Source organism: Monodelphis domestica, chromosome 3 (genome assembly GCF_027887165.1).
Source record: "Monodelphis domestica isolate mMonDom1 chromosome 3, mMonDom1.pri, whole genome shotgun sequence".
Taxonomy (NCBI): domain Eukaryota; kingdom Metazoa; phylum Chordata; class Mammalia; order Didelphimorphia; family Didelphidae; genus Monodelphis; species Monodelphis domestica.
The window spans coordinates 166905009-166929621 of NC_077229.1; the positions used below are offsets into that span (position 1 = coordinate 166905009).

At 33.8% G+C, this 24613-nt stretch overlaps 1 protein-coding gene and 1 non-coding gene across 8 annotated transcripts in view; one reads left to right on the forward strand and one right to left on the reverse strand.

Moving 5' to 3' along the window:
- AZIN1 (antizyme inhibitor 1) overlaps positions 1-23092 on the forward strand; it is a 32568-nt gene extending 9476 nt beyond the window's left edge. Inside the window, exons 3-13 of one of the 7 annotated variants that reach the window (XM_056820214.1) lie at positions 3908-4065; positions 8247-8445; positions 9701-9874; positions 10625-10797; positions 12622-12756; positions 13893-13974; positions 14722-14796; positions 17422-17584; positions 18082-18197; positions 18403-18617; positions 20547-23092. In XM_056820214.1, the coding sequence (XP_056676192.1) occupies positions 8344-8445; positions 9701-9874; positions 10625-10797; positions 12622-12756; positions 13893-13974; positions 14722-14796; positions 17422-17584; positions 18082-18197; positions 18403-18617; positions 20547-20661 (1350 nt within the window). In that variant the 5' untranslated portion in view covers positions 3908-4065; positions 8247-8343 and the 3' untranslated portion in view covers positions 20662-23092. 7 annotated transcript variants of the gene reach the window in all.
- Positions 14845-14985, reverse strand: LOC130458700 (U4 spliceosomal RNA). The gene has a single exon (XR_008918089.1). It is a non-coding gene; the product is annotated as a U4 spliceosomal RNA (small nuclear RNA).
- Positions 23093-24613: the final 1521 nt, after the last annotated feature.

The window sequence follows — 24613 nt, forward strand, 5'->3', positions numbered from 1 at the left end:
CTAAGGTGTGACATTTTGTTAGTGGCTTCAGAAATAGATTGCTTTCCCCTCATGAAATTTGGGGTGGTGGTGTTGGCAGTGACTGTTCATTTGTCATATAATAGAGACATGAAAGTTTAGAATTATTCACATGACATTTGTCACAGTGTTTCCTTTGAAAACATGCATAATCTTTTAACTTTTATTTATAACATTGAAAATATTGATATATAAGGATGTTGAAAGGTCCCTGAAATGGTGGGGGGAAATTATCATAACTAAATCATTATTTTCTTCCACCTTTTTCAGAGATTCCAAGTAGACAAATCAGACATGTTTGTGTGTAGTATTCAGTAATATATATTTAGAATCTGATCTTAAGTTAATGACAATAAATTCAGTTTAAACTCTATATAGTATCCTCTAATTTGCCCTTTTTAGCACCTTTCAATAAATATGTGAATTTCAAATGTTAATATTTTCATATTATATCACGAATGGGGGCTTCAAGTTCTTGAAATAAGAAATGATTGTCCCCACTAGAAAAATCTGATAGTTCTGGTGGCATGTTCATGATTTTCCCAACCTTTTTTGGTTTTGTTTTTTTACATAAAAACATTTTAGCTTTCAGCATATAAACTGTTGGTGTTGTCAAATATCTCTTTAAAAAAACAAAGGACTATTTAAGATGTACAGTGATGAATGTGTTGATTTGTCTGATTAAATTACCTGTTTTGTGTGGAATAAATTAGTTTTGGAACAGACGAGTGGAAAAATTATCTTGGGTGGAAAAAACTAAACTAAAGTAAGATGTTGTATATTTCCAATGTACAAATGGGACTCTTGCTTTTTAGAGGCTCTGTGAGCTATTTAAGAGAAAGAATGGTAGGGCTGCAAAGGGTTTTTTTTTTCCAGTTGTATTCCTTGGGGACCATAAATTTAGAGCGGATTTCCACTCTTTGGCCCAGATAGCTTATAAGTGACTTGCCCCGGGTTACACAGTGAATATTTGGTCTGAGGGTATAATTTGTCTCCCAAGTCATCCTGATTCCCAAGGCTCTTTGCACTGTACCCTGAAAGTCAAACTTCTTCCCATGGTTTCAGGTTTCTTTGTATCCTCGGGGCCTTTGTAAGAACAGAAGTAGTGCAATGTTAAATTGCCTTTAATCAATCTTTTTAGTTGACTTCAAGAAAATTTTAACTTTAACTTTGATAACTTTTGAACTGTGGACACTGTTCCTGGATATAAGATCAAGAGTCTTGTGTTTTCCTGGTTCTCTTATTTGGAAAAGTTGTTTCATTTCTTTGGGACTTAAGATTTTTATTAAATGCTTGATATAAATGAAAACTTATTTATGGAGTTTTCATGTGACACTAAATTTGCTCGTAATAAAAAGGGTAAGATAGAACCGTTTCTGGAATAGTTGAGAGCACAAATGCCCTGAGCATAATTTTAAACTTGTTAACACTCATCCCTCCCTTTTCCTCCATAGTAATGTTTTTTGAAAGTGTATTTTTCCTAGCTTCCAAGTTCTTAGGGAAGAACTTCCAATCAAGTCCATTGGGCCACTTTTCTAATAGTGACACTGTTCCCCTCCTCCTCTACCCCGATATCCCAGAAACTGATTCCTAGGGGACCCAGACACACTTGTCAGTCAGTTCAAACCTTGAGACATCAAGTCCATATATACAGAGCCCAGTTGTCACAAACTATTTATAAAGTCAAGGAGAGCAGAGGTTTTTGCCTGTTCTTATTTCTTGTCTGGCTCCCCATTTTCTTTCTTACTCGCCTCTTTATTGTTATCTTCACCACCACCAATTCTATCAAGACATAAGACTTCATTATTTGACTTGCATTTATGCCATATGAACAATTAGCTTGTGTCATTTTTTGACAACGTATTTTAACTTTCTTTAGACTTTAATTTCTTCGTGTGAATTGGGGTTTGGGGATGGAATTGGGCTAGTTCTTCTGAATTGAGAATTTTTTGAAACTATCATTTAATTTATTTATTCCTTTGAGTATAACATTGTTACAACGTCTAAGAATAAATATCTACCCTAATGGAATTAAGGAAGTTGAATAAAATTTCAAGTAGTTATACTTCCAATCATTTCAGTACAGGCAGCTTTGTGTAGAAAGCCTAGCCACTGAAGTCATAAAGATTGAGGTTCTAGTCCCATGTATGATACATAGTGTGACTGTATGACCCTGGTCACATTATGCAGAATAGTTGCTGTTCTGCAGTGGGAGGGGAAGAGTAGTTTCTTCTTGGGGAAATGTGAGTTGTGATTACAATGAAAGGAATGTGAATTGGAGCTGGAAGACATGTTTTCATATCCCAAATTATCTTGTAATTATGAGCCTCAGTACTTCAACAAATGCTACGGTCAAAATTTGAATTGAAGAGTAGAGTAGTCTCTTCGATCTTGTTTGTATAAAAAAGTTATTTGAGGCTATCCAAGGCTTTGTCTTTCCTAGGTAGGTATATATTACAAAAGAAGTGCAAACCTTCACCATATTCCTTTGCCCTTAAGGTCACGTGTTCCACTCAAAAAAAAAACAATAGTTAAAAAATGAGAAATTAAAGGACCATAATTTTCATCAATCTCAAATGTTCGACTTGGACTGAAATTCAGTGTTAATGCTAATACATGTGACAAGTAATAGTCCCAATGTTAAAAACAAATAGCAACATGATTTTTTTAGTTTATGGAAAATCTGTTCTTCAAGGCTAAATATTTAAACAAAAGAATTTGTTTATTTTTTACATTAAAGGAGAACCATCCTAGTAATCATAGATTGGTAAAGGAGAGAGAGAGACGTAGTACAATTCCATACAACTAATGACCTTCAAGTATCTAAAGGTTTGGCCTTTATTTCGAATTTGCATATCATTTATTAAAACATGACAAACTGCCATATTTCTCATAATACAACTCTAAATATATTTGATTGCTTCAGGAAATTCTTATTTGTACTAATTAGGAGGATCTGACAACTTATTAAGTTTAAAATAGTATGCTTATTTGCTTAACTTAGATATAGCATGAAAGGACAGTAATTATCTTTCAATATTACTGAATATCTTTCTCAATTAACTCTTAAGAACTTGGAAGTTTCTACTTCCTACTGGTTAAGGTATCAGATTATTTAACTGGCACATTGCCAGCAAGGGTGGGATTTAACCTCCTCCTATTTATTATACTTATTTCTCCTACTACAGTTCCATATATTCTTCCTTTTTATATTTTCCTTGACCTATATTCACAATGTGCTGGTGGCTTCAGCTTCATTAGAGTAGTTCCCATTTTTGTCCCCTCTTTTCCAAAATTGAATAAAATAGGAAATGCCATTTAAGCTTCAGTTCTTCACCCTGACTAGTCTTTGCTCTTGTCACAACTTTTACCCCACACACACATACACACACACATGTGCTAAAAATACTACAAGATGAGATTAAATAAAAAGATCTTCGCTGGTACTGGCCTTATATAGTGTAGACACAGTGGGGATTGGATTTTTCTGCTCCCTTCCACCTCATAGATCACTTGTATTGATGCAAGTTTATGGGCATTTAACTTTGCCACCCTGTTTATATAGAACTATGTAATAGTTTTCTTGGTTATTAAGGTAACCTGCATGGTAAGTAATGTTCTCCCATTTTCAAAATGAGGAAATTATTATATAGGTGTGACATTCACAGGATGGTGTCTCATAGAGGAAATGTTTCAAATTTAGTGAGCTCTGGATAGAGTGGTAAGTTATAAAATACTAAAGAAGTAATAAACCTGTCAAGGGGGTAGACTTGCCCTTAGACCATTAACAAGGTAACACTGTGGTTGATCATGTTAAGGTTCGGTTTCCTGCTTAGGTATCTCTGGAACAGTACTCCCAACCTTTCAGCTCTCCCTGTTCTACTTCCAGGGAGGTCTCCACTTCAGAAATCCAAGACCCATATTCATCCAGCTTGGTGTCAAGTGGGCTGTTGCTGCCAGAATTATCTTGTGATTATTTGAGAGATGTATCAGTTTCTTCTGAAGTACAATCAACTGTAGAAGCCTTTGTAGCAGGTGTGTAACAAGGCAAGTGCTCAGCTGCTGCAGTCACTACTCTTGGAGCTGCCTTCTTGATTACATGAGGATTCAGCCTCATGAAAGGTTCCACGGAGCAGTGCTTGGTTCTTTGGAGCCTTATGTTTCTTCGGCAGCTACTGATGGAAATCCTACTCAGTAAAACCTGATATCCACAATCACCAATATGAAGGCACCAGGAAGTACTGAGAAAGGAAGGTTAAAACTGTTCCTCGCAGCTGTGAAGCCCAAATGGAAGTTACCTTTTTAAATATTACAGCTGTTGTTATTACTGCACATGACTGGTACAAGCAAGCTTGAGTGTTCATATTGCTAAGCAAACTTTTCCCCCTATATTTGTTTGCATAAAGTTTGGACTTTAGAGTGACAGAATGCAGGTCTTTGTTCAAAATTAACTTGTCATGTTCTAAAGTGTTTTAGAAAAAGGAACCTACATGAAAGATCCACTCTTAAAATGAGGCACAGTTGCTTAAAGCTTCTGCAGCCATTTGTCACATTCTGGTGTCAGCTAGTGCCGGAATGTATCATCATACAGCTAATTGTGTAAGCTGGAGAGCCTATGGAACATTTTTGGTCCTTCTCAGTCTTAATATGCACAGTAACTTTGGAGAGGTATTCTGGTTCTCTATTCTAAAACTAAATTGGTTCTACAGCTCTGGATTTAGAAGTAAAGAAAATGTCTAGAACTAATTCCTAAAGGATCTATTAAAATAGTTCGGGATTGCAGTAGGCCAGCCCTCTTACCTAGTCAATGTTGCTGAGTCTCTGTAACATCCTACAAATAATAAGACTGGTTCTTTAGCTTTCTTTATGAAGTACTTTAAAATATGATGGCAAAATTTTATTTGAACAAAGACTTGTAAAGGTACAAAAGTAAAACTGATCTGCGATTACGACATGATGCGTTTGGCCCTTAATGAAATTAGAATTTCAGGTCTCTGCCCCTTTAAAGAAAAAAGTTAAATTCTGTGATAGCAAGAAGTATAGTTTTAAGCATACTCTTGAGTAGGTTTAGGGAGATTTTAGATGGGGTTTTAAATTTGACTGAGATAGATGATGCAGATATTGCAAATAGGCCTGATAGATTACTTCCCTGAATAAAGAATCTAGAGGTAATCAAATTTTCAGAGCTAAATGACTTGTTTGTTAGTTTTATATACTTTTAAAATTTGAAATTAGCAAAATCAAGAAATTGACCTTAAGAAAATACTTAGTATTTTTAATTAAATAAGCCTACAACAACTCCCAAGTACATTTTCTTAAGTTCCTTAGGGCTTTCCTTTTATAATTAATAGAAGTTACAGAAATCATTTGTTGTGTATTGATTTGAGCTTCCTATATATGGGTATGTTTGTGTTTTTATCTATGGTTTAAAAATCCAATTTAAAACAATTTCCGATGGTACCTTTAATTTTTTGTTACATTTGGTTTATCAAGCACATAAAGTAAATTTAAAAGTATAATTGGGTAACTCAGTATTCAAGTTAGCATGTATAAATGAATACATATACACTAACAATTTGATTCCTATTCACTGTAATCATACCCTGAACAATGTGGAGTGAGCATGGATTGAAGGCTACTGGTTGAATGGACCTGGTAGTTTTGACTCCTGAGTTGTTGCTCAAAGTAATACCATGTTACGGGAAACTACTTTTCTTGCAGCAACATAGATAGAAACAGTTCAGTCCAACTTTTATCTTTAGAAAGCCAGACCTACCTGCTCTCTTACAGAACAGTTACCCATCAGTAGCGGTCCAAATATACAATTTTAAATGAAATGAAAATAAGGCTGGTATGTAGTTTGGTCTCTTAAACACCTCGTAGCATTTTAAGAGACTTTTGATCCAGTGTTCCACAATATTAACTGGATGGTACAGGAAAGAACTTAAATGTTTTTCTGATAATCTACTAATTGGTTAAGGAGACTTGTATCCCAGCTGCAGAGATTTGTATTGTTTTGACTTGATTAATTGGAGATAGCATTTTTTATCAGGCAGAAGGGATTATTAATTTAAAATCATTAATCATCCTCTTGGCTCAGATTGTCTAAAAATAAAAATTTAACTGTAAGCACTTACAAAATAGTTTTTGAGCCCTGTCTATAGAAAAAGTTAATTTTGGATTTTAATTTGTGTCATCAGTGTTTTAGCATTCATTTCTTTGAAGACTTTGGAAATGATTAGTATTTCTATATTCCATGAAACTTATGTGCTTTTAAAAGACTAGGTTATTGATGGCTTGACTTTTGTGGAAATTTAATATTTAAATTTTTATTTCTGAGTGAAATTTGTGAGACATTGCATGTGTTGTAAACCTCTTTTCTTGGAAGCTATTACCTAGTGCTGTAGATATCTTATTATTATTAAGTCCCATCTTAGGGTAAAAGAGGAATTTCAGGGACACTGGGGTTAAGCAGACTAGCATATTAGAGCACTGGGTTCAGCACTGTCTGTTAACTTGCTTGCCTTAAGTTAACTTTTCTGGTCACTTTCAGCTTTCAGTCTTGTGTCCCAAATAAAGCTAAAAACTCTCCCAACATAGCAAAAGCTCTTTGACCTAACATGGATAATAGAATTAGTTTTCCCCACCCCCATCCATCAGTGTCAGGCAGTGACTGGTATAAGAAAAGAGGTGAGGACAGTATTACAAAGCCACTGCAGTCGTAGTCTTCTGCATACTGGTGAAGTTTACTACCTTTAGAAAGTGTTTTGAAGTTTTTAAGATATTATAATTACCTCTTGGTAGTCTTGTAGAAACCCTATTTCTATCCATGCTTAATGAAAAAGCAATTCATGGTCTGTAATGAGTATTATTTGATAACCTGAGCGCTAATACCCAGATCAACAATTATAAATAATGTTTTACCTCAGGGCCTCAGTTTCTTCATCTATAAAATGAAAGATTCAGACTCAATTTCTAAGATCCCCTCCAGTGCAAATGTTCTCTGTAACCCTTTCTGTAAAACTGTGGTCTTTTTTGTGAAATGATAATGAAAAGATAAGTTACTAAAGTTCTGATCACTTTATTCTGTATTATAATGTTAACATTTGTCAATTGTCATAGCCCTAATCATTAAATTTTAATAAAGAGGAAAAAACTGTTTGTTATGCTGGTCTAAGGAGGAATGGGTCTTCCAGGGATAAGATGCAATATCCAAAAGGAAATTTAATTTCTTGACTTGCCTAGGTGGTAAATACAGAGACTACTATTGATAACTGTAGGCATGACGCAGTGTTAAGGCTCTGGCTCTTGGGACCATGACCATATATTATGCCTTTGTTTTGAACTTCTCCATAGTTCTGACATGAACTTTATTTTTCTGATCTTGCTGTCATCTTCCCCCCCCCCCCCCAACACACACACACACACACACACACACACACACACACAAGTTTGTATCGAAGGTCTTGAGTTCTGGTATCATGAACAATGTTAACTAAGTTCATTTGAGGGGGTGGGGCTTTTTTAAATGAGAATACTTAATGGAAAAGTAAAGATTTCAAATAGTTGCCAAAGTTACAAATGGAACCAGTTAGTACTATCACCAAGGCAGACTTTCACATTTCACACTTTTACTCTTTACCATATACTCCTCCTGGTATCAAAAAGCTTTGTAATGATTATATTGTACAGAATACTAATCAGATAAGTCATTATTTGTTAAGCAGGGATAGTGAACTGCTAAACTTTTTAAACTAAGTTTTCGTCTTCTATAAGTTTAAATTGATTTGATCTAGATTTATCTCAAAAATGAGACACTTGTAATTACCAAATATATGTATGAAGTGAACGAAGTAGGGGGATAATCCATACTTGGGTAGACTACCTGATTAGTCTAGAATTGACTAAAGGGAATATAAGTGGAGTAAGGGAGCCATAAACAAGTGGCAAATCTTCATAATCATATGCCTGAACCCTGGTGAAGCTATATTTTTTAAATGATCGGGCACATTCCATGCAATTCATATTTATGAATCCTTTGAAATGGATTTGTGGTTACAAAGGCCAATATATAGTATATATAAAAATAGTGTACCTTGCCAAATGAAATACTTTGGACAGTCTGCATAGAATGTTGTTAAATTTTAACATGTATCTTATAACTGAATTAATGTTGAAAAGTTATTTTGATTGTTAACTTAGTTCATTATAATCCTTTATTTTGACAGTTTGTTGCATATTCTAAGGACCCAAACTTAAGGCTTGGTGGCCCATCTCCTTGTTTTTCCTGGTTTATGACTTTCGGCTTTGTGGAATACGGCTGAGATGAAAGGATTTATTGAAGATGCAAACTACTCTGTTGGCCTGTTGGATGAAGGAACACATCTCGGAAATGTTATTGATAACTATGTATATGAACATACCCTAGTAAGTAAATGTCATAGGTTCTACTAATATGTTATTTAGGATTCTAACACCTGCTCATTGAGTCTTTCTTGCTCTTACTGGATTCAGAGTAGTCACTATGATAACTCTTTTCAGGATCATTTCCCTTTGTCTGGTTCCCTACTCAATAGTCTTACTACCCCACCTACAAAACAGGGGGAAGGGAGGCCCCTCATGTCTGTTACTATAGTTTCACAGCATTCAGTTTAATTGTTCTTTTTGCTTATTTAGGACTTAGTATATTGTTTTTATGCTTCTGCTTATTTCACTTTGTATCAGTTTCATATGTCTTGTAGTGCTTCTATATTCCTTTGGTGTTATATATAGCACATTAATATTACACAGCTTTTATGGACCATAGAAAATATAGTCTTTCCCTATCACTAAGCATTTGTTTCATCTTTGCTACTATAATAAGTGCTGCTATAAATATCTTAGTGACTTTTTGGTGATGTCTTCTTTACAAACTCTTATAACTTGGCCTAAGCACTGTTTGCTCACAAATCATCCGTGTTAGGTTTAGAAGAATTTCCAGAAATTTTAGTCAGATATATTGACCTCTCTCGCTTATCTCATTTCTAATGATTTTTTTCAGAGATTATAGATAGAAACTCAGATCTACAAATTACTTCAGCAGCTAGAGTTGATTTGACCAAGTTGTTGCCTCTTAAATACCTTAACTTTTTTTTTTTAAAGGAATCATTTCTTGGGAGAAAAAAAAGATAATTTAGTTATGCCTTTTTAATATTCTGCAGTTTTTGCTTGGAATTTGATTGTTGTTTAGAATATCTCTTAGTTTCATCTGTAGACCCTTAGGCCATGGGTTGACCATATCATATTTGTGCTTTTTCCAAATTTTGGATTTCACTCTTCTCCCAAAGTCTAAAATACGTTCAGATAATGCCAGATATTCCCCTCACATAGTAATTATAATTATTGCTATTCCTGACTTTATTGCTCAAAGTTCTCTTAAAAGGAGCTCCGAAGTCCCGTTTATGTGTCATAGAAAAGTGTGAAATTGTCTTTCCTTCTACAACTTTAAGGTCTTTGAAACATTTTTATTTTAAAATTTGCTTTTAATATCTGGGAACATGCCTACAGAGATAAATGACAAAGGTTTTAAAAGTTGTGAAGAACAAAAGAAAGCGACCCTAAGGAATTCATATTTTGAACACAATTGTTTGGTTAGTGAATAACTTTCCAATTCCTCAATTTTTTTTTTTTAATTCTTTCATAGACAGGAAAAAATGCATTTTTTGTTGGAGATCTTGGGAAAATTGTAAAGAAACACAGTCAGTGGCAGAATGTTGTGGCTCAAATAAAGCCATTCTACACAGTAAAATGTAATTCAGCTCCAGCTGTTCTAGAAATTTTAGCAGCTCTTGGAACTGGGTTTGCATGTTCCAGCAAGGTAAGTCGATTTTTTAGTGTTGCTTTCTCTCTTCCCCTCCCTTCCCCTTTCTTTAGACAAAAGCATTCCTGTGTTTATCCAAAGGGTGTATGTGTAGAGCTGGGAAATGATTATTAAAATTTCAAAATTACTATAGTTTTTAATTGTTTGCAAGAATTAAAAGGTGCTTTTATAAAAAATAATTTTTCAGTTATGTTTTAGAAGTTAAATTTAAAGAAATTTGTCTCATTCTGGAATTGGTAGTTATTTCAAAAGAAATAATTCAGACTGCAGTTAAATCTGTTTCAGTTACTGGATGTTTTTTCAGATCCCCTGCAGAGCTGAGTTGTGTAGGTCTTATCCTATCCTTTTCTGTTACCTTGATCTTGGGTCAGAAATTTTTTTCTTCATTTTTATGCCAGCCAGTTTAAATTAATCTCAGGCTGATTAAAATTAAAAAATACTATTCTGTACTGTGCATATCCTTTTTTAGCACTGAGGACTTTTCTGTCCTAAGTTTTATTGTAAAGAAATTTTTAAAAAAGTTTTTTTTAAGCCATAGATTATGTCATTGAACATATTTTGCTTGCTTAAGTTACTTGAAAATGATTTACCACCATCCTAAAATTTCAGCTATTCTACCTTTATACAGTTGAAGAATCAGCCATAATATTAGTATACTTAGATATGTATTGATGAAAATAAATTAATCCATGGAGGGGGGGTCTCAAATTCCTTTTGTGTCTTTAAATTGATTTTTCTTTTTTTCAGAATGAAATGGCATTGGTGCAAGAATTGGGTGTTTCTCCTGAAAACATCATTGATATTAGTCCATGTAAGCAATCTTCTCAGATAAAGTATGCAGCGAAAACTGGGGTTAACATCATGTCATGTGACAATGAAATTGAATTGAAGAAAATTGCACGTAATCATCCAAATGCTAAGTAAGTGCAAAATTATATATTCTTGGGTTTTTCTAATTACTGTAGGATTCTTTATTTTTAGCTGAGTGACCTTGTAGCTGGGAAGAAGGAAAATAAAATAAACACTCAATCTGTTAAATTCCATTTAAAATTGCAATAATGGTCAGTGCTATTCAGCACTTTTCATTATAGTTTCCCCATATTAGATTCATTTGCAGTTTCTGTGATAAATACCATATTTATCATTTGAGGAAGAATTGATTTCATTTCAAATCAATTTTGTAAAACGTGCCCCCTTCTTCCCTTCCCCCCCCCCCACTGCCTTAAGAAGTTTAGTAGACCCATTTTGTTTATGCTTGTAAATTACAGAAATTGTTTGTTTTTATTTTTTTAGAGTCCAAAAGATTGGATCATTTAAATTTTCCTGTCCCAGAATATAAAAATGAGGGAAAGACTGATCTTATTGTATCATTACATCCACAACCTCAAAGAAGGAATTTTAGCCTCCTTGCTAATAGTATTTTGTTTGCTTTTTTATTTTGTCTCTAGCCTTTTTAATAAGATTAGGTATGTGCTAGCATAATGAAATCCCAATCTTCATTAGTAACAAAGTTCTTTTGAAACAGTTTACTCTTGTCTAAAGATAGTTTTTAGCATTCCATATTTTAAGATTGGGTTTTTAAAATACTTTAGTTTTAGCAATTGTAGGTGTAAACACAAGGACAATAGCCTTGTGCCAATAAGTGAAATTTTTAAGTGCACTTGTTAAGAACTACATTTGAAATAATCTTTGTTAAATGAGATCAATTGTATAAGGTTTAATGAATAAGGGAAACTTCTATTTATATAGTTCACAATAGTTAAAATGATTCATTCTATAAATATTGAATTGAGCACAGAGTAAGGGACTTTATGCCTGTCTTCTCTCAGGTTGTGAGCCTGATGGAATATAGGTAAGTTGCTTCTTTTTTTTTTTTGGCAAATTATAGTAGAGCTTAATACTTTTCACATTTTCTTTGAATGTGTTTATTTTGACTCCCTACCATTTATATCTTCATGCATTCTTTTAAATGGTGAATTTTAAAAGGGTGTATATTTTTTAAAATACACTTGGGATTATTGGCCTTCCATCTTGCTTTCTGAGCACCTGGCATTAATCTTAATCTGCTGAAATTTCTCTTCTGGGAAAGCTCTTCTCCTTCCTGCCTCCCCAAGTCATATTTATGGTTTTTCTAGTGTTGTCATTGTTTATAGTGTTTTTCTAGGTGATTTTTTTTTTTTACAAAATTCAATGAAAATTTTACTAATTTTTACAGTTTAATTGCAATCAAGTCTTGAAGGAAATATACTTGTATTAGATGTTAATAATTTAAAGGTTGAGCCTAATATAGACCAAAATACTAAGTTAAAAGGTTGCCAACTATCTCAATATTATATCCAGCTTGAAGGGAGGCTTTTTGAAGACATGATATATTTATTGGGAAATGTTATTTCTGTTGATTATCTAGTCTTTAAATTAGCCAGGTGAAATTATGGACTGACGCACTTCATTTGAAAGTAACGTCGTCTTTCATTACAGAACCCAACTGACTCTTGGTGCTACAACAGTCTTAAACTTGCTGAATTTCCATATTCCCATCCTTGTTAGCTCCATGTTTTAGGCCCTAATTGCTAGTTTTTTCTCTATACAGGATTGTTTTTCATTAGGTTCACTTGACTCACCGATGATGGATTGGGAGAGAGCACTGGAAACATAATCAACACACTTCTGACAATCTTCAGGCTTCACATGTGCTGATGATGATGTAAACCAACTGTGCCCCAATCATCTTCCCCTTCTCTTAGGCTCTTACTACACATCGCAACAGAAGATATTAGTGGAGATGAAGAGAGTAACATGAAGTTTGGCACCACACTGAAGAATTGTAGGCACCTCTTGGAATGTGCTAAGGAACTTGACGTCCAAATAGTTGGTGTTAAGTAAGTCCTATAAAAATCAGTATATTATTATTAATATATTATTAAATCTGTATATTATTAATATTCAGTATAACTTATTTGCTGATTTTCAGGAATTTCAACATAAAAATATAACATTTTGAAATTTTATATATGTTTGGCTTATTGCTTTTGGAGTAAATATTTGTGCCTCTGGAAGTTTACACTATTTCTTTGAAGATAGAAATCATCTTTATGCTTATCTGTAGGGATTATTGGAAGTAACATTAAGAAAGATTGGGCCCTGATGTTATTTGTCTCGTTAGATGAAGTAATTAGAATACTATTGAGTAATTAGAAAGTAATATTTTGTGACTATATACCAAATTTCCCAGGGGGGGGTTATGAATTAGGTTGGGGGGGGGCGCATTTTAAAAATAGTTTTTAGAATAGGTCCATTGTTATTTCTGGTTTGAGAGTGTACTCCTTCCATCTTTTCTCTTTCACTAATATCTTTGAAAAAAATTTAATTGGTTACTTTGAGCTTGTAGGCTAGGCCAAAGATTATGCGTGAATAAATATTTTTGATGTTCTGGGCCATAAAACACTCATTTAAGAAATATTATGTAGCAAATAATGCTGAAATGGTTTTAAAATGTATTTTGTCACTAAGATTATAGAAAATGCAGAACTAATCTGGTGGGTGTCATTTAAGGTATCCCACATTATTTTTTAATGTGTTACAACCAAGCCTTTATGAAATATTAAAATGAGAATATTTATCTTGTCCCTTCAGACTATCATTAATCAGTGACCTCTCTCAGAACTAACATTTGAGAGAGCATCATCTGTTTATTTACTTTTACCATATTGATGAATGTAAACTTTTATGTTGTGACTGTTGTGTCCATGCCCACATATCCTATTTAGGTGTAATAGTCTCAAAGCGGGGAGGGAGGGGGGAAGAGAACTTGTTTTCAATAGGGTAATTGTTATTTAGTAACTTTGATTACAAGTTGCTTGTGTCAAATTTGAAATATGCTGTCAGGGATAGCCTCATGGTATTAAGGAGAATTATACTGTTGAATAGTAAAGTGAATTTGAGGGGATAAAGAAACCTTTTATTTGCAGTTCCTTTTAAAAACAAATGAACTTTTACTCTGTTTTTGATCTTTCAGGTTTCATGTTTCAAGCTCTTGCAAAGAACCTCAAGTATATATTCATGCTTTATCTGATGCTCGATGTGTATTTGACATGGCTGTAAGTTCTTATAGATTTACTATACTTGTAGCTTAATAAAAGAATTATTAATGGACTGAAGTTCGAAATATTCTCCCTGTGTTCTATTCAACTGCTAAAATGATATGAAACTTTAGATTTTTCAAAAAATTAAATATTGTTTGCTAAGTTGGGGGTGGAGTGTGGAGTGTTAAGGGTTGTTAGGAATTAGTTCTTAGGAATCTGATTCCTTTAATATAGAGGAGTTATCAACAGATTGGGGTTTTTTTCCCCCACAGGGTTATGCAGATACCAGTTAACACTAATTATGCTTGTTTGCATTTGTAACAAAAGAGAATGTCCAGAATGATGAGAGCATATAACAACTAAAATAGAATTAGAATAGAAAACTTGATGGGTTTTTGATATTTTTTTTAGCTTTCTCTATTAGTGGAAATAATTAAAGAGCTAAAGGTACTCTAAAAGGATAACAATATTACTAAAGATTATAAACATATAGGGTTTAGAACCTGATGGGTTTTTAGGAATCTCTAGTCTCTGCAAGTGGAGGAATTGAGCCAGAGAGGGATTAAAAGCCACATGGGTAAGTGGCAGATATTGTATGAACCAGGTTCTTTGATAGCAAATACGATATTCTAATCCCATGTTACTATTGCTTATCTTGTTATGTTTAGGCTGAATTCTTAAGTTGGGATTTTCTGAAATGGATTTAAGTCTTTTGAAATTTTTTTGGTAAAGCTTTGTAAATGTATCATTCATTGCCTTTAGGGAGAATTTGGCTTTAAAATGACCATATTGGACATTGGCGGAGGCTTCACGGGTAGTGAATTTCAGTTACAAGAGGTAAAGTTACATTGATTAAAAATTTTTGTTTCTAAATATATATGTGTGTATATATATATATAGCAATGGTTTGTCTCTATCAAAGATTTATAGCAACGTGTACAGAGCAGATCTTTATTTTTCCAAATAGCAATAAAATTGCACCTCAGATAAAACTCATTGACTACAATACTACCACTGCACAAAGCTACAAGCAGATTTTTATACAAGGTGACAGTGGGCATAGTTCATTCAGGATGGGTGGTTCCACAGCATTTTCGATGTAGCTATTTATTGAAAGAATTCTAGGAGTTAAGTAGTTTCCAAGAATCACATCTGACTAATAAACAACCTTAGGCTTATTTAATCTTTTATGTTCAGGGGGGGGGGGGGGGGGATTCAGAAGAACCTAGTATCATAGATCTGTCTCCTGACCAAGTTTTCCACTCTGCATTCACCTTATAATGAGCCAAAATGGAAATAAATCATTTTGAAATATAACAGGGGAAAATGGAAAAGTATTGGCTTTTAAATTTTACATTAAATGAATTTGTGTGAACATGTTAGTCTGTGGTGATACTGTATTAATAAATATAATTTACATTTTGCCAAAGTAAACTATTTTAGCACTTGACCACTATGCAAAAGATTTGATGGCACTTTGACAAAATAACTACAACTGTGACCATTTCTTTCTTATTATCTAAACTCCATACTGGACATAATTTAGTCATCTTCCCAATTGGTCATTTTCAATCTTAAATTACTGCCTATATCCAGTCAGTTGTCTAGTCTTGTTTCTACATCCACAACATCTATTTTATCTCCTTTTTCCCAAAGCAATGGCCCTCTTTGGGGCCCTTGTTGCCTCTCTTTGACTATTTTTTAGTCTCCCTGCCTTCAGTCTCTCCAGTCCATACTTCGTAAAGCTGCCAAAGTGATTGCCCTTTATAGCCTGTTCCCATTCTTTTTAACTTTATTTATTTCTGTTGTATATGACTTTTCGTGACTCTTATTTAGGATTTCTTGATAAAGATACTAGTGGTTAAACCCTGGGTTAAGTGATTTGTCCTGGGTTACACAGCAAGTAAGTGAAACCTGATTTGAACACGAGAAGAAAGGTCTGATTCTAAGCCTAACGCTTCTCTTTTGCTATCTAGCTACCCCTTTGTTGGCTTTATTTATTATACATTATTTCTCTTAATGTCCTCTGCAATCCAGGTAGTCTGGCCTTGCTAATCCTTGGACTCAAAACCTTTTCTTACCTATGCCTCTAACTGATTGTCCTCTGTACTTGGCATGCATTCCCTTTTCATGCTGCCTCTATCTCTAGTTTCTTTAAAAAACCTCCCTTCAGGTACTGCCTCTGAAGCCTTTCCTGATTTCCCTCCATTAAACCCCTAACCCACCAAATTACTAGTATATGTTGAGTTTTATATACTTATATTTACATGTTTCCCTTGCTATAAACTCCTCAAGGACAAAAAGACTTAAGCTCCATTTTTGTCTTAACTCTGTCATCTAGCACAGTGCCTGTTGGTACATGGTTGGTCCCTGCTTCAATAGGATTGATCATAAGTTGTGTAATATCAGGAATAATTTGTTTTTATTTTAAAACTTTTACTTCTAAGAAACAACTCTTAAGACAGAAGACCAAAGGCTAGGCAATTGTGTTTTAAGTGACTTTCCAATGGTCATACCAGCTATGAAGTATCTTAAGGCGAGATATGAACTCAGGTCCTCCTGACTGCAGGTTTGGCGCTTCTATTCACTGAACCACCTACCTGCCCCATCTCATTGATTTCTTAACTGTTCATTGAATTCAATGACTTATGCTCATTCTCAATAAATCTCCAACTTTTGTCAAGGTCAGGATTGTTTGTGTCCACTAAGCTCTCCATGACAATCTTTCTCTCCCTTGGCTTATATGACACTATTCTTTTTTGGTTCTCTTACTTTCCACACTTCTTTGCTAATCATTATCTTCCTCTTTTCCTCTCTCTGCCTGCATCCCACCAAAAATCCTAAATCCCGGGCCTTCTTTTTGTTTTCTGTATTCTTCCTTGCTGATCTCATTGGCGCCTATGATTTTTACTCTTGTTCCTGAAGTCTGACCTTACAACTGATCATCTGCCAATAGGATTTTTGACAGTAGTTATGATCCTTTTTAGATTCTAATCTACAGTCACTGGTAGAAGGAGTATTAGAAAAACTTTCATCTCTTAATTTGTTGTCAATATAAACTATATAGTAAATTCTATCTTTATAAATATTCTCTATTTCCCTTCTTTAAATGTTTATTATGTGTCAGAAGAGAAATAACTTTAAAAGCATTATAGATTGTGATTCTTAAAGTGTTAAGAGAGATTATCATGATGGTTGATCTCAATAGTGCTGCATGTACATTATAACCCCGGCCATATTTTTATTTTTTATTTTGTTTATATGGTTTATGAGATGAGTTTGTATGCCTTGACAATGTGAATTGGTTCCTAAAAAGGATGATAAGCAATCCATTTTGCTTAAGATGAGAACCAAATACAGTTTTTAACTTTTAACTTTTGGAACTGATTTAGGTTAAAACTAAAGTAATAACTGAATCATTTTCTATCATACTTAACTGTCAAGTATTTTGTCATGCCATAGGTTAATCATGTCATCAGCCCATTGTTGGATGTCTACTTTCCTGAAGGATCTGGCATTAAGGTCATTTCAGAACCTGGAAGCTACTATGTATCTTCTGCATTCACTTTAGCAGTTAATATCATTGCAAAGAAAGTTGTTGAAAATGATGTTGTTTCCTCTGGAGGTAATAATTTTTAAGTTTCTGAAGTAAAATATAACTTTGTTTAAACTTTTTACACTTTGACTTAATATTATATTGAAGAGAATCGACAAATGCTAGAGTCTGTCAAATGTATTCCTTTTTTCTTGGGTATAAAAGGAACATTTATGTGTCTCTTGAAGTTTATGTGTCTAAAATAATAGTATCTAATTGTCCTAATATTACTCCATTCAAAAATTCCAAAAAGCAAGTGGCAGCTTCTCTGGTATTTTTAGTTTACTGTCACTGTTGCAGGTTTAAGAACAAAAAATTAGTGCTCCAACTTCTTTATTTCCTTACCTTAAAAGATGTATGTGTTTCATGAATAAGTTCCTTATCTTTATTCTGCTTTTGCAAAGCTAGTCTCAATTTATCTTTTTTTAATTGCATTGTAATGATTGTGAGAACCCAAAGGTTATTTTTAAGTATAGATTAGAATTATAATCTGCTAAAATTCAAATTGCCATAACCTTTTCTTTCAGTAGGAAAAACCGGGAGTAATGAACCAGCCTTTATGTATTACATGAATGATGGTGTTTATGGTTCTTTTGCAAGCAAATTGTCTGAGAACTTGAATACCATCCCAGAGGTTCACAAGGTGAGCACATTCAATAATACTTGTATAAGACACGTTTGAGTAGTGTTTGTTACACTGGGAGGAAAAGAGGTGTCTGTCTGTAGCAGATTTGGTCTAGCTATGTCTTGGAGATTGGAGGGAGGATGGGAAGAATAGTGGGAGTTGGGCAGAAATTTAAGGATTTTTCAATTTGGAAATTCAATGTAAAATTTTTATCTTTTTTTAGAAATACAAGAAAGATGCGCCTCTGTTTACAAGCAGCCTTTGGGGTCCATCCTGTGATGAGCTTGATCAAATTGTGGAAAACTGTCTTCTTCCTGAGCTGAATGTGGGAGATTGGCTGATCTTTGATAATATGGGAGCAGATACTCTCCATGAGCCATCTGCTTTTAATGATTTTCAGAGGCCAACTATTTATTACATGATGTCATTCAGTGATTGGTAAGATGTCTAAGGTTTTAGGGAGGTTTTTTGCACGTTTGTTTTTAAAGCAGGATAAGAGATTTGGAAGTTTCATTTGGTGACAGTTCTAATTATGTATTAGTCCCTATAATCTCTCCTGCCTTTTGTGGGTGAATTCTTTTGGGTAGGTGGGGAGGAACATAAATTTTTTTAAGAAGGCTATCTACAATAGATACCTATTTCCTTGCCTTGCTCTACAGGTTGACATCCAACCCTATCATCAACCAAAACTGCCTTCTCTGAAGTTACTGATGATTTCTCCTCTCCCTTTTTATCTTGTTTTAGTATCAATTCTAAGACAGAAGAGCAGCAAGAGCTAGTCTGTTGAGGTTAAGTGACTTTCCCAAGATCACACAGCTAGGAAGTGTCTTAAGGCCAGATTTGAATTTGGGTCCTCCTAACTGGTGCTGTATCCACTGTGCTACCTTAGCTGCCTCATTAACAATTTTCTAATTGTTGAATCTAATGACCTTTTTCTTAGTCCTTATCTTTCTTGACTTCTCTATAGCCTTTGGATAAGGTTTGTGGTCACTCTTTTCCTGATTATTCTCTTTTGGTTTTCATCTTACTCTTCTCCCGGTTCTCTCTCTGCTGGATCCAGTTCACCCCGGTTAATTATCCTGGGCCTTCTATATTCCATCACTTGGTGGTCCCATCAGCTCTCAGGAATTTAATTATATCTATGCTGAGAATTCCCCAATTTACCTAAATAACTCCATATCCTCTGCTGACCTCCAGTCTCAAATAACCCAACTGCCTTTTAGACATCTTAACCCAGATGTCCAGTAGATAATCTTCAACTCCATATGTCCAAAACTGAATTTACTTTAGAATCTCCTTTTAGACTTCCATATATATATTACTGACAAGAGCACCACTATTCTCCCAGTCTTTGCAACTAAGGTGTCATCTTTGACTCCTCAGTCTCTTTCTCCTTCATCATATTCAATCTATTACCAAGGCTAGTCAATTTTGCCTTCCTAATCTCTTGCATACACTGTTTCCTTTGACACTGCCAGAGGCCTCATTACCTCACACCTGGGCTACTCTGATTATTGGTCAGCTTGCTATGTCCCAACTTTATTCCATCCTGCCTCCTTTCAGCCACCAAAGTGATTTTCTTAAAAGTGTAAATATGACCATGTCACTTCTACACCCACTCAATGATAAACTATAGTGATTCCTTAATCACCTGCCACCCAGAATAAAATAAAAAGTGATCTATTTGGTTTTCATAATCTCTTCTTCAGTCTTTTTACACTCCTATATCTACTTCTTACATACTCTTCAGGCAAGTCACAAAGAGACTCTTTTCATCTCTGCCGTCTGGCTTCTTTCAAGTCCTAGCTAAAATTCCAAAATACAGAAAGTTTTTCCCAATCTTTCTTAATTCTAGTACTTTTTGATAATGATTTCCTGTTTATCCTGTAAATAACTTATTCATGCATAGCTGTTTACTTTATATCTCCCCCATTAGACTGCCTTTTACCTTTTTTTATTGCTTATTTGGCACTTCATAAATGTTTTTGACTGACTGGTTATTTGTAATATGAAGAAAAGTTTTTATGTGGTTTCAAAGTGTTGTTAATGTTAATAACAATACTTTCTTCATGCCTACCATTGAAGTTAAGTTGTATAAGAAGGCAGCCTCAGAGTCAGGGATACTTGAGTTAAAATGAACTGCTGGGCAAGTGGGACCTTGGACAAACCATTTAGTATCTTTCCACCATTGTGCTCGCTCGCTCGCTCTATCTATCTATCTATCTATCATCATTTCTCTCTTTTTTTTTAGTTCAACGAATGTTTATTAAATACTGATGTAAACAGCTACTGTATTATAGATTTTAAATACTGTCAAGTGATTTCAGCAAAAGTTAATTTCAGCTATTTTTTTTTCCAATGATATAGGTATGAGATGCAAGATGCTGGAATTACTTCAGACACAATGATGAAGAACTTCTTCTTTGTGCCTTCTTGCATTCAGCTGAGCCAAGATGACAGTAGCTTTTCCACTGAAGCTTAAAACAGGCATTAACGCTTCCTTTTAGACCTGAAGTTGCAAGTTAAGCTTGTCTGGTCAACATTCCAGTGTGGAAGAAAAATTGAACAATCTTAACTATTCACTCTCCAAAACTTGAAAGAAATTAGTAATAATAGCTAATTGGGACCAGGCAAAACCAGCTTACAACTACAATTCTTTGGGGTGAGGTGGGAATTAGATAATGTGTCCAGATTTAAACTTACCAGTTGTCCAACCCCTAAGCGTTTAAAATAAAATATGCAACAAAATGGATGACTTAGTGGAGATGGAAGCCCATCACTTGGGTTCCCCATTATAAACCGTTTACATACAAGTACACAGTTTTTATACTAAGGATTCCTGTTAGAAAGTCTTGTAAAGTTATTGTCTTTCGCCCAGATATATCAAATGTCAGTGGAAGACCAGTGTGACATCATTTAGATATGTTTAGTGTATTTAGAATGTGTAAATTTGTGCTTTGAACTGTAGTTTAATAAATGTAAAATTGCATCATAGTATTTGTTGTATTTGACCTGACGTAACCCTTGTATGATTGCAATAAAATTTTGTGTAGATTTTACTGTTTTTTCAGGCTAAAACTTTGGGAAAGGGGCTAGTTAGCAAAGGAGTTTTGAAATAGATGTGTATATGACTGTTTTGAAAGTTATTTTTCTTTAGCCCATTATTTCAAGTTTAGTTTGGCAGTACTTTTAATTTTTCAATTATTTAAGTTTTCATTAATTTAAGTAAAATAAGTTTGATAAATCATTGTGAATTTCATATTCTTTACTGGAAAGTTGACATGTAGTTTGCAATGTTTATTAAGCATAGTATGTTTCTTTTAACAGTTCTAACACCAAAAATGTTAAACCTGCAAGCCCAACAGTAATAAATAGATATTTGTATATAGATACAATGCATGTAGTACCTTAGATATACAAATTACAAGTGTTATTGGCTGGGATGGTAATTTATGCTAAATAATTAACAGTGTGGGGGGGGGGGAATAAATTGCAAGTAGTTATGCATATCAGTAAAAAGAAGGGCTATATCCATCTTAAAACTTTGATGCTCTTTTTGCACTGGATATTTAAATTTTTTAATTGCAGGAAAGCACACTATTAAGTTTTTTTCAACTACAGTAATAGGAAAAAAATTTTGGAGCTATTCCCTTAATTCATTGTTATTTTGAATTCAATTATCATTCTTTATTCTTGTACTAATTTGGTTGGAGTTTTTGTTTGTTTATTCTTAGCCTGACAGTGTTTAGTCAGGATTTGCAATGTTCACTGCTAATGTATTAATCTTAGCTTTCAGAATTGAAATAGTAATGAAATAAGAATCATTGTTCCTAACTTATCTTTTGCTCAGGTGTGGAATTTCTGCCTTCCAAGTGGAAATATAACTTCACATTGGTGCCAATTGACAGAAAATCCTAACCTGTAATTATGAGTTAGGAATATAATATAAAGGTGGTTTTTACACATGCTTCAAAACAGAAAGAAATTGATCATGATTCTCTCAAAATTTCAACCTTTGAAACCAATAGGATGCACTCAATGCTTGATACTTTGTGATTTAATGAATGCCTATTTGAACTTAATATTGGGGCTACTAAAATTTAGGATCCTAGCATGCCGGTGTGTCATCTTAATTGTATTTTGGAGGTGGACAAGGCTAAATGTAGAGTTTTATGCAAAATTTTAAACTTACCACACCATATCCTTGGAACTCAGAAAGATAGAGGAATTTCTTTCCTGCCTCCTTTACATGTCATGCTTGTTTGTGGCCCAGGAACCACCAAACTTATGTGGCTTTGAGCTTATTGATCACCTAGGATAGCTTCTAAGTTTCACAGCATGTCAATTTTGCTATGAAATTTATAGAAGAATCATTTTATGTGAAAATGAAAACAGCTCAGAGCTATAAGTACCTTTGTAAATGATATGGTAGTAACTTCAGGAGATGTCTATATTGTATTTGAAGACTGTTTGCCATAAAAATTGAAGTTTTGAACCTATGTATTTCAATTTGATATGCTAAAAAGAACTGAATTAATGTTACTATCCTTTCTGTTTACAATATTGTAATCTTAATCCAGAATTTAACTGAATATAAAAACTTGATTTCTATATAGTAAATTGAACTGTAAAGGTAACCTGTGTGTGATTCTAAATACACACTCTAAAGTTTTTTTCAGTCACCTTTTAATCCTAATGGCTTTTAATGTGAAGTTGAAGTTTAAAATATCAGCCTCAGGTATGTTAACTTCTAAGCATTCTTTGAGAATGTTTTCTAATGGTACAAGTAACATTTGCATTAATTTATTATGATTTAAAGAGTTTTGGAAAGTTAAAGCTGACAAAGTACTTAAAATCATAAAAATGAATGTTTTGAAAATATCAAATAAAAATCCTGTGTGCAATAATGTAAAGATTTCCTAGGGCCACATAAGTGATTACCACATGCATATTAGGAAAAAATTGTTACCATTTTATTGATTACAACACTTGCTACATGCTAGTGCTGCAATATAGGATTTAATAGCAGATTTGTGTAATACCTTTTAAGACTGAAAAATCTAAGTAAAATTGGACACTTTTTTAAGTATACAAGTTTTGTGTTAAAGGTATTAAATCATTTTTTTAGTGAACTTTAATATAATTTCCCCCTTAAGTTATTAGAAATATATGTAAAAGTTTGTAGCTAAAAAGCAGGATTTCAAAAGTAAATCTATACTATATGCTTTTTAAATTGTTGCTACAAATTAGAAAACATTTAGTTTCCATAATTAGATAAGGTGTTTCCCTCTTCCCCCCCTCTCCCCCCCTTTCCCCTTCTTATGCCTTTTAAATCTCTTCAGGTGCACATTTGACATACTCTTTTAAAGTATGCTTAATATTTAATCAGTAAGGACATTATAAAGAATCTCTTGGGTCCTTTCTGGTCCAACCAAGAATCCCCTCTACATACAACATGCTATTAAAGGGTTACCCAGCTTCTGACCTTTTTTTATTCTAAATTCCCTTTTAAAACACTTTTTACTAGTTTTATTATTCCTTTCTTGACTTCTATAGCAGTGCTCTCTCTTCCTTTGTATACTACTTCTTTGCTCCCTAAACATAGCATTTTTTAAAAAACTACCAAACCCTTTCTTTTTTACTCATGAATTCAACTATCACTGATTGAAATGTGCATATCCAGCCCAAATAAGTTGATCTTTAGTTCTGAATTTCCAACAGTTCCTCTCATCATTTCCACTTAGAATATACTTCAAGTACTTCAATGTATTTGAAATTCTTTTCTTCTCTTGCCCCCAAAACCTGACCCTCTAACCCATTATATTTATAGGCACCATCCATCTAATCACCAAGATTGAAAACTTGGTAATTTTTTTTTCTTAAACTTTCCATGCCAAACCTCAATTCAAAACCATCTTTTGCTTCATTGCTTCTCAGTTAAAATACAAACTACCTATCCTATTATAAGGGCTGCTACTATATGATTCCAACCTTTCTCATCCCTGAAATGTATTCCCTCTTCAACCTTTCAGAATCACTATGATGTGCACCAATGCTACTGCTGGCTTCCCCATACACACTCACTCACATCTGATATTCCTTGGGTTCTTGGATTTCTTGTTTGCCCTATTGGTCCTTGCCATATCTATATATCAGTTTTCTCCTTCCCAACCACAGTAGTATATTAAGTTTCTCAAAATCAAGAAAAATGGGTTATTTTTTGTCTGCCTGGTAAAGGTCTTAGAATAATAAGTCTTTAAGTATTTCTGATGGGATGTGCAGTCATGGTAGATAACCTGTTGCAAGCTTCATTTAAGGATACTACTAAGGTAGTCTTGGTCTGCTTTGGTGTAGATTGCTATTGCCACATTATTAAAATGTCCTAAAATAGGATTTTTATAAATCAATGGCCAAGGAAGCATTAGTCACATGGA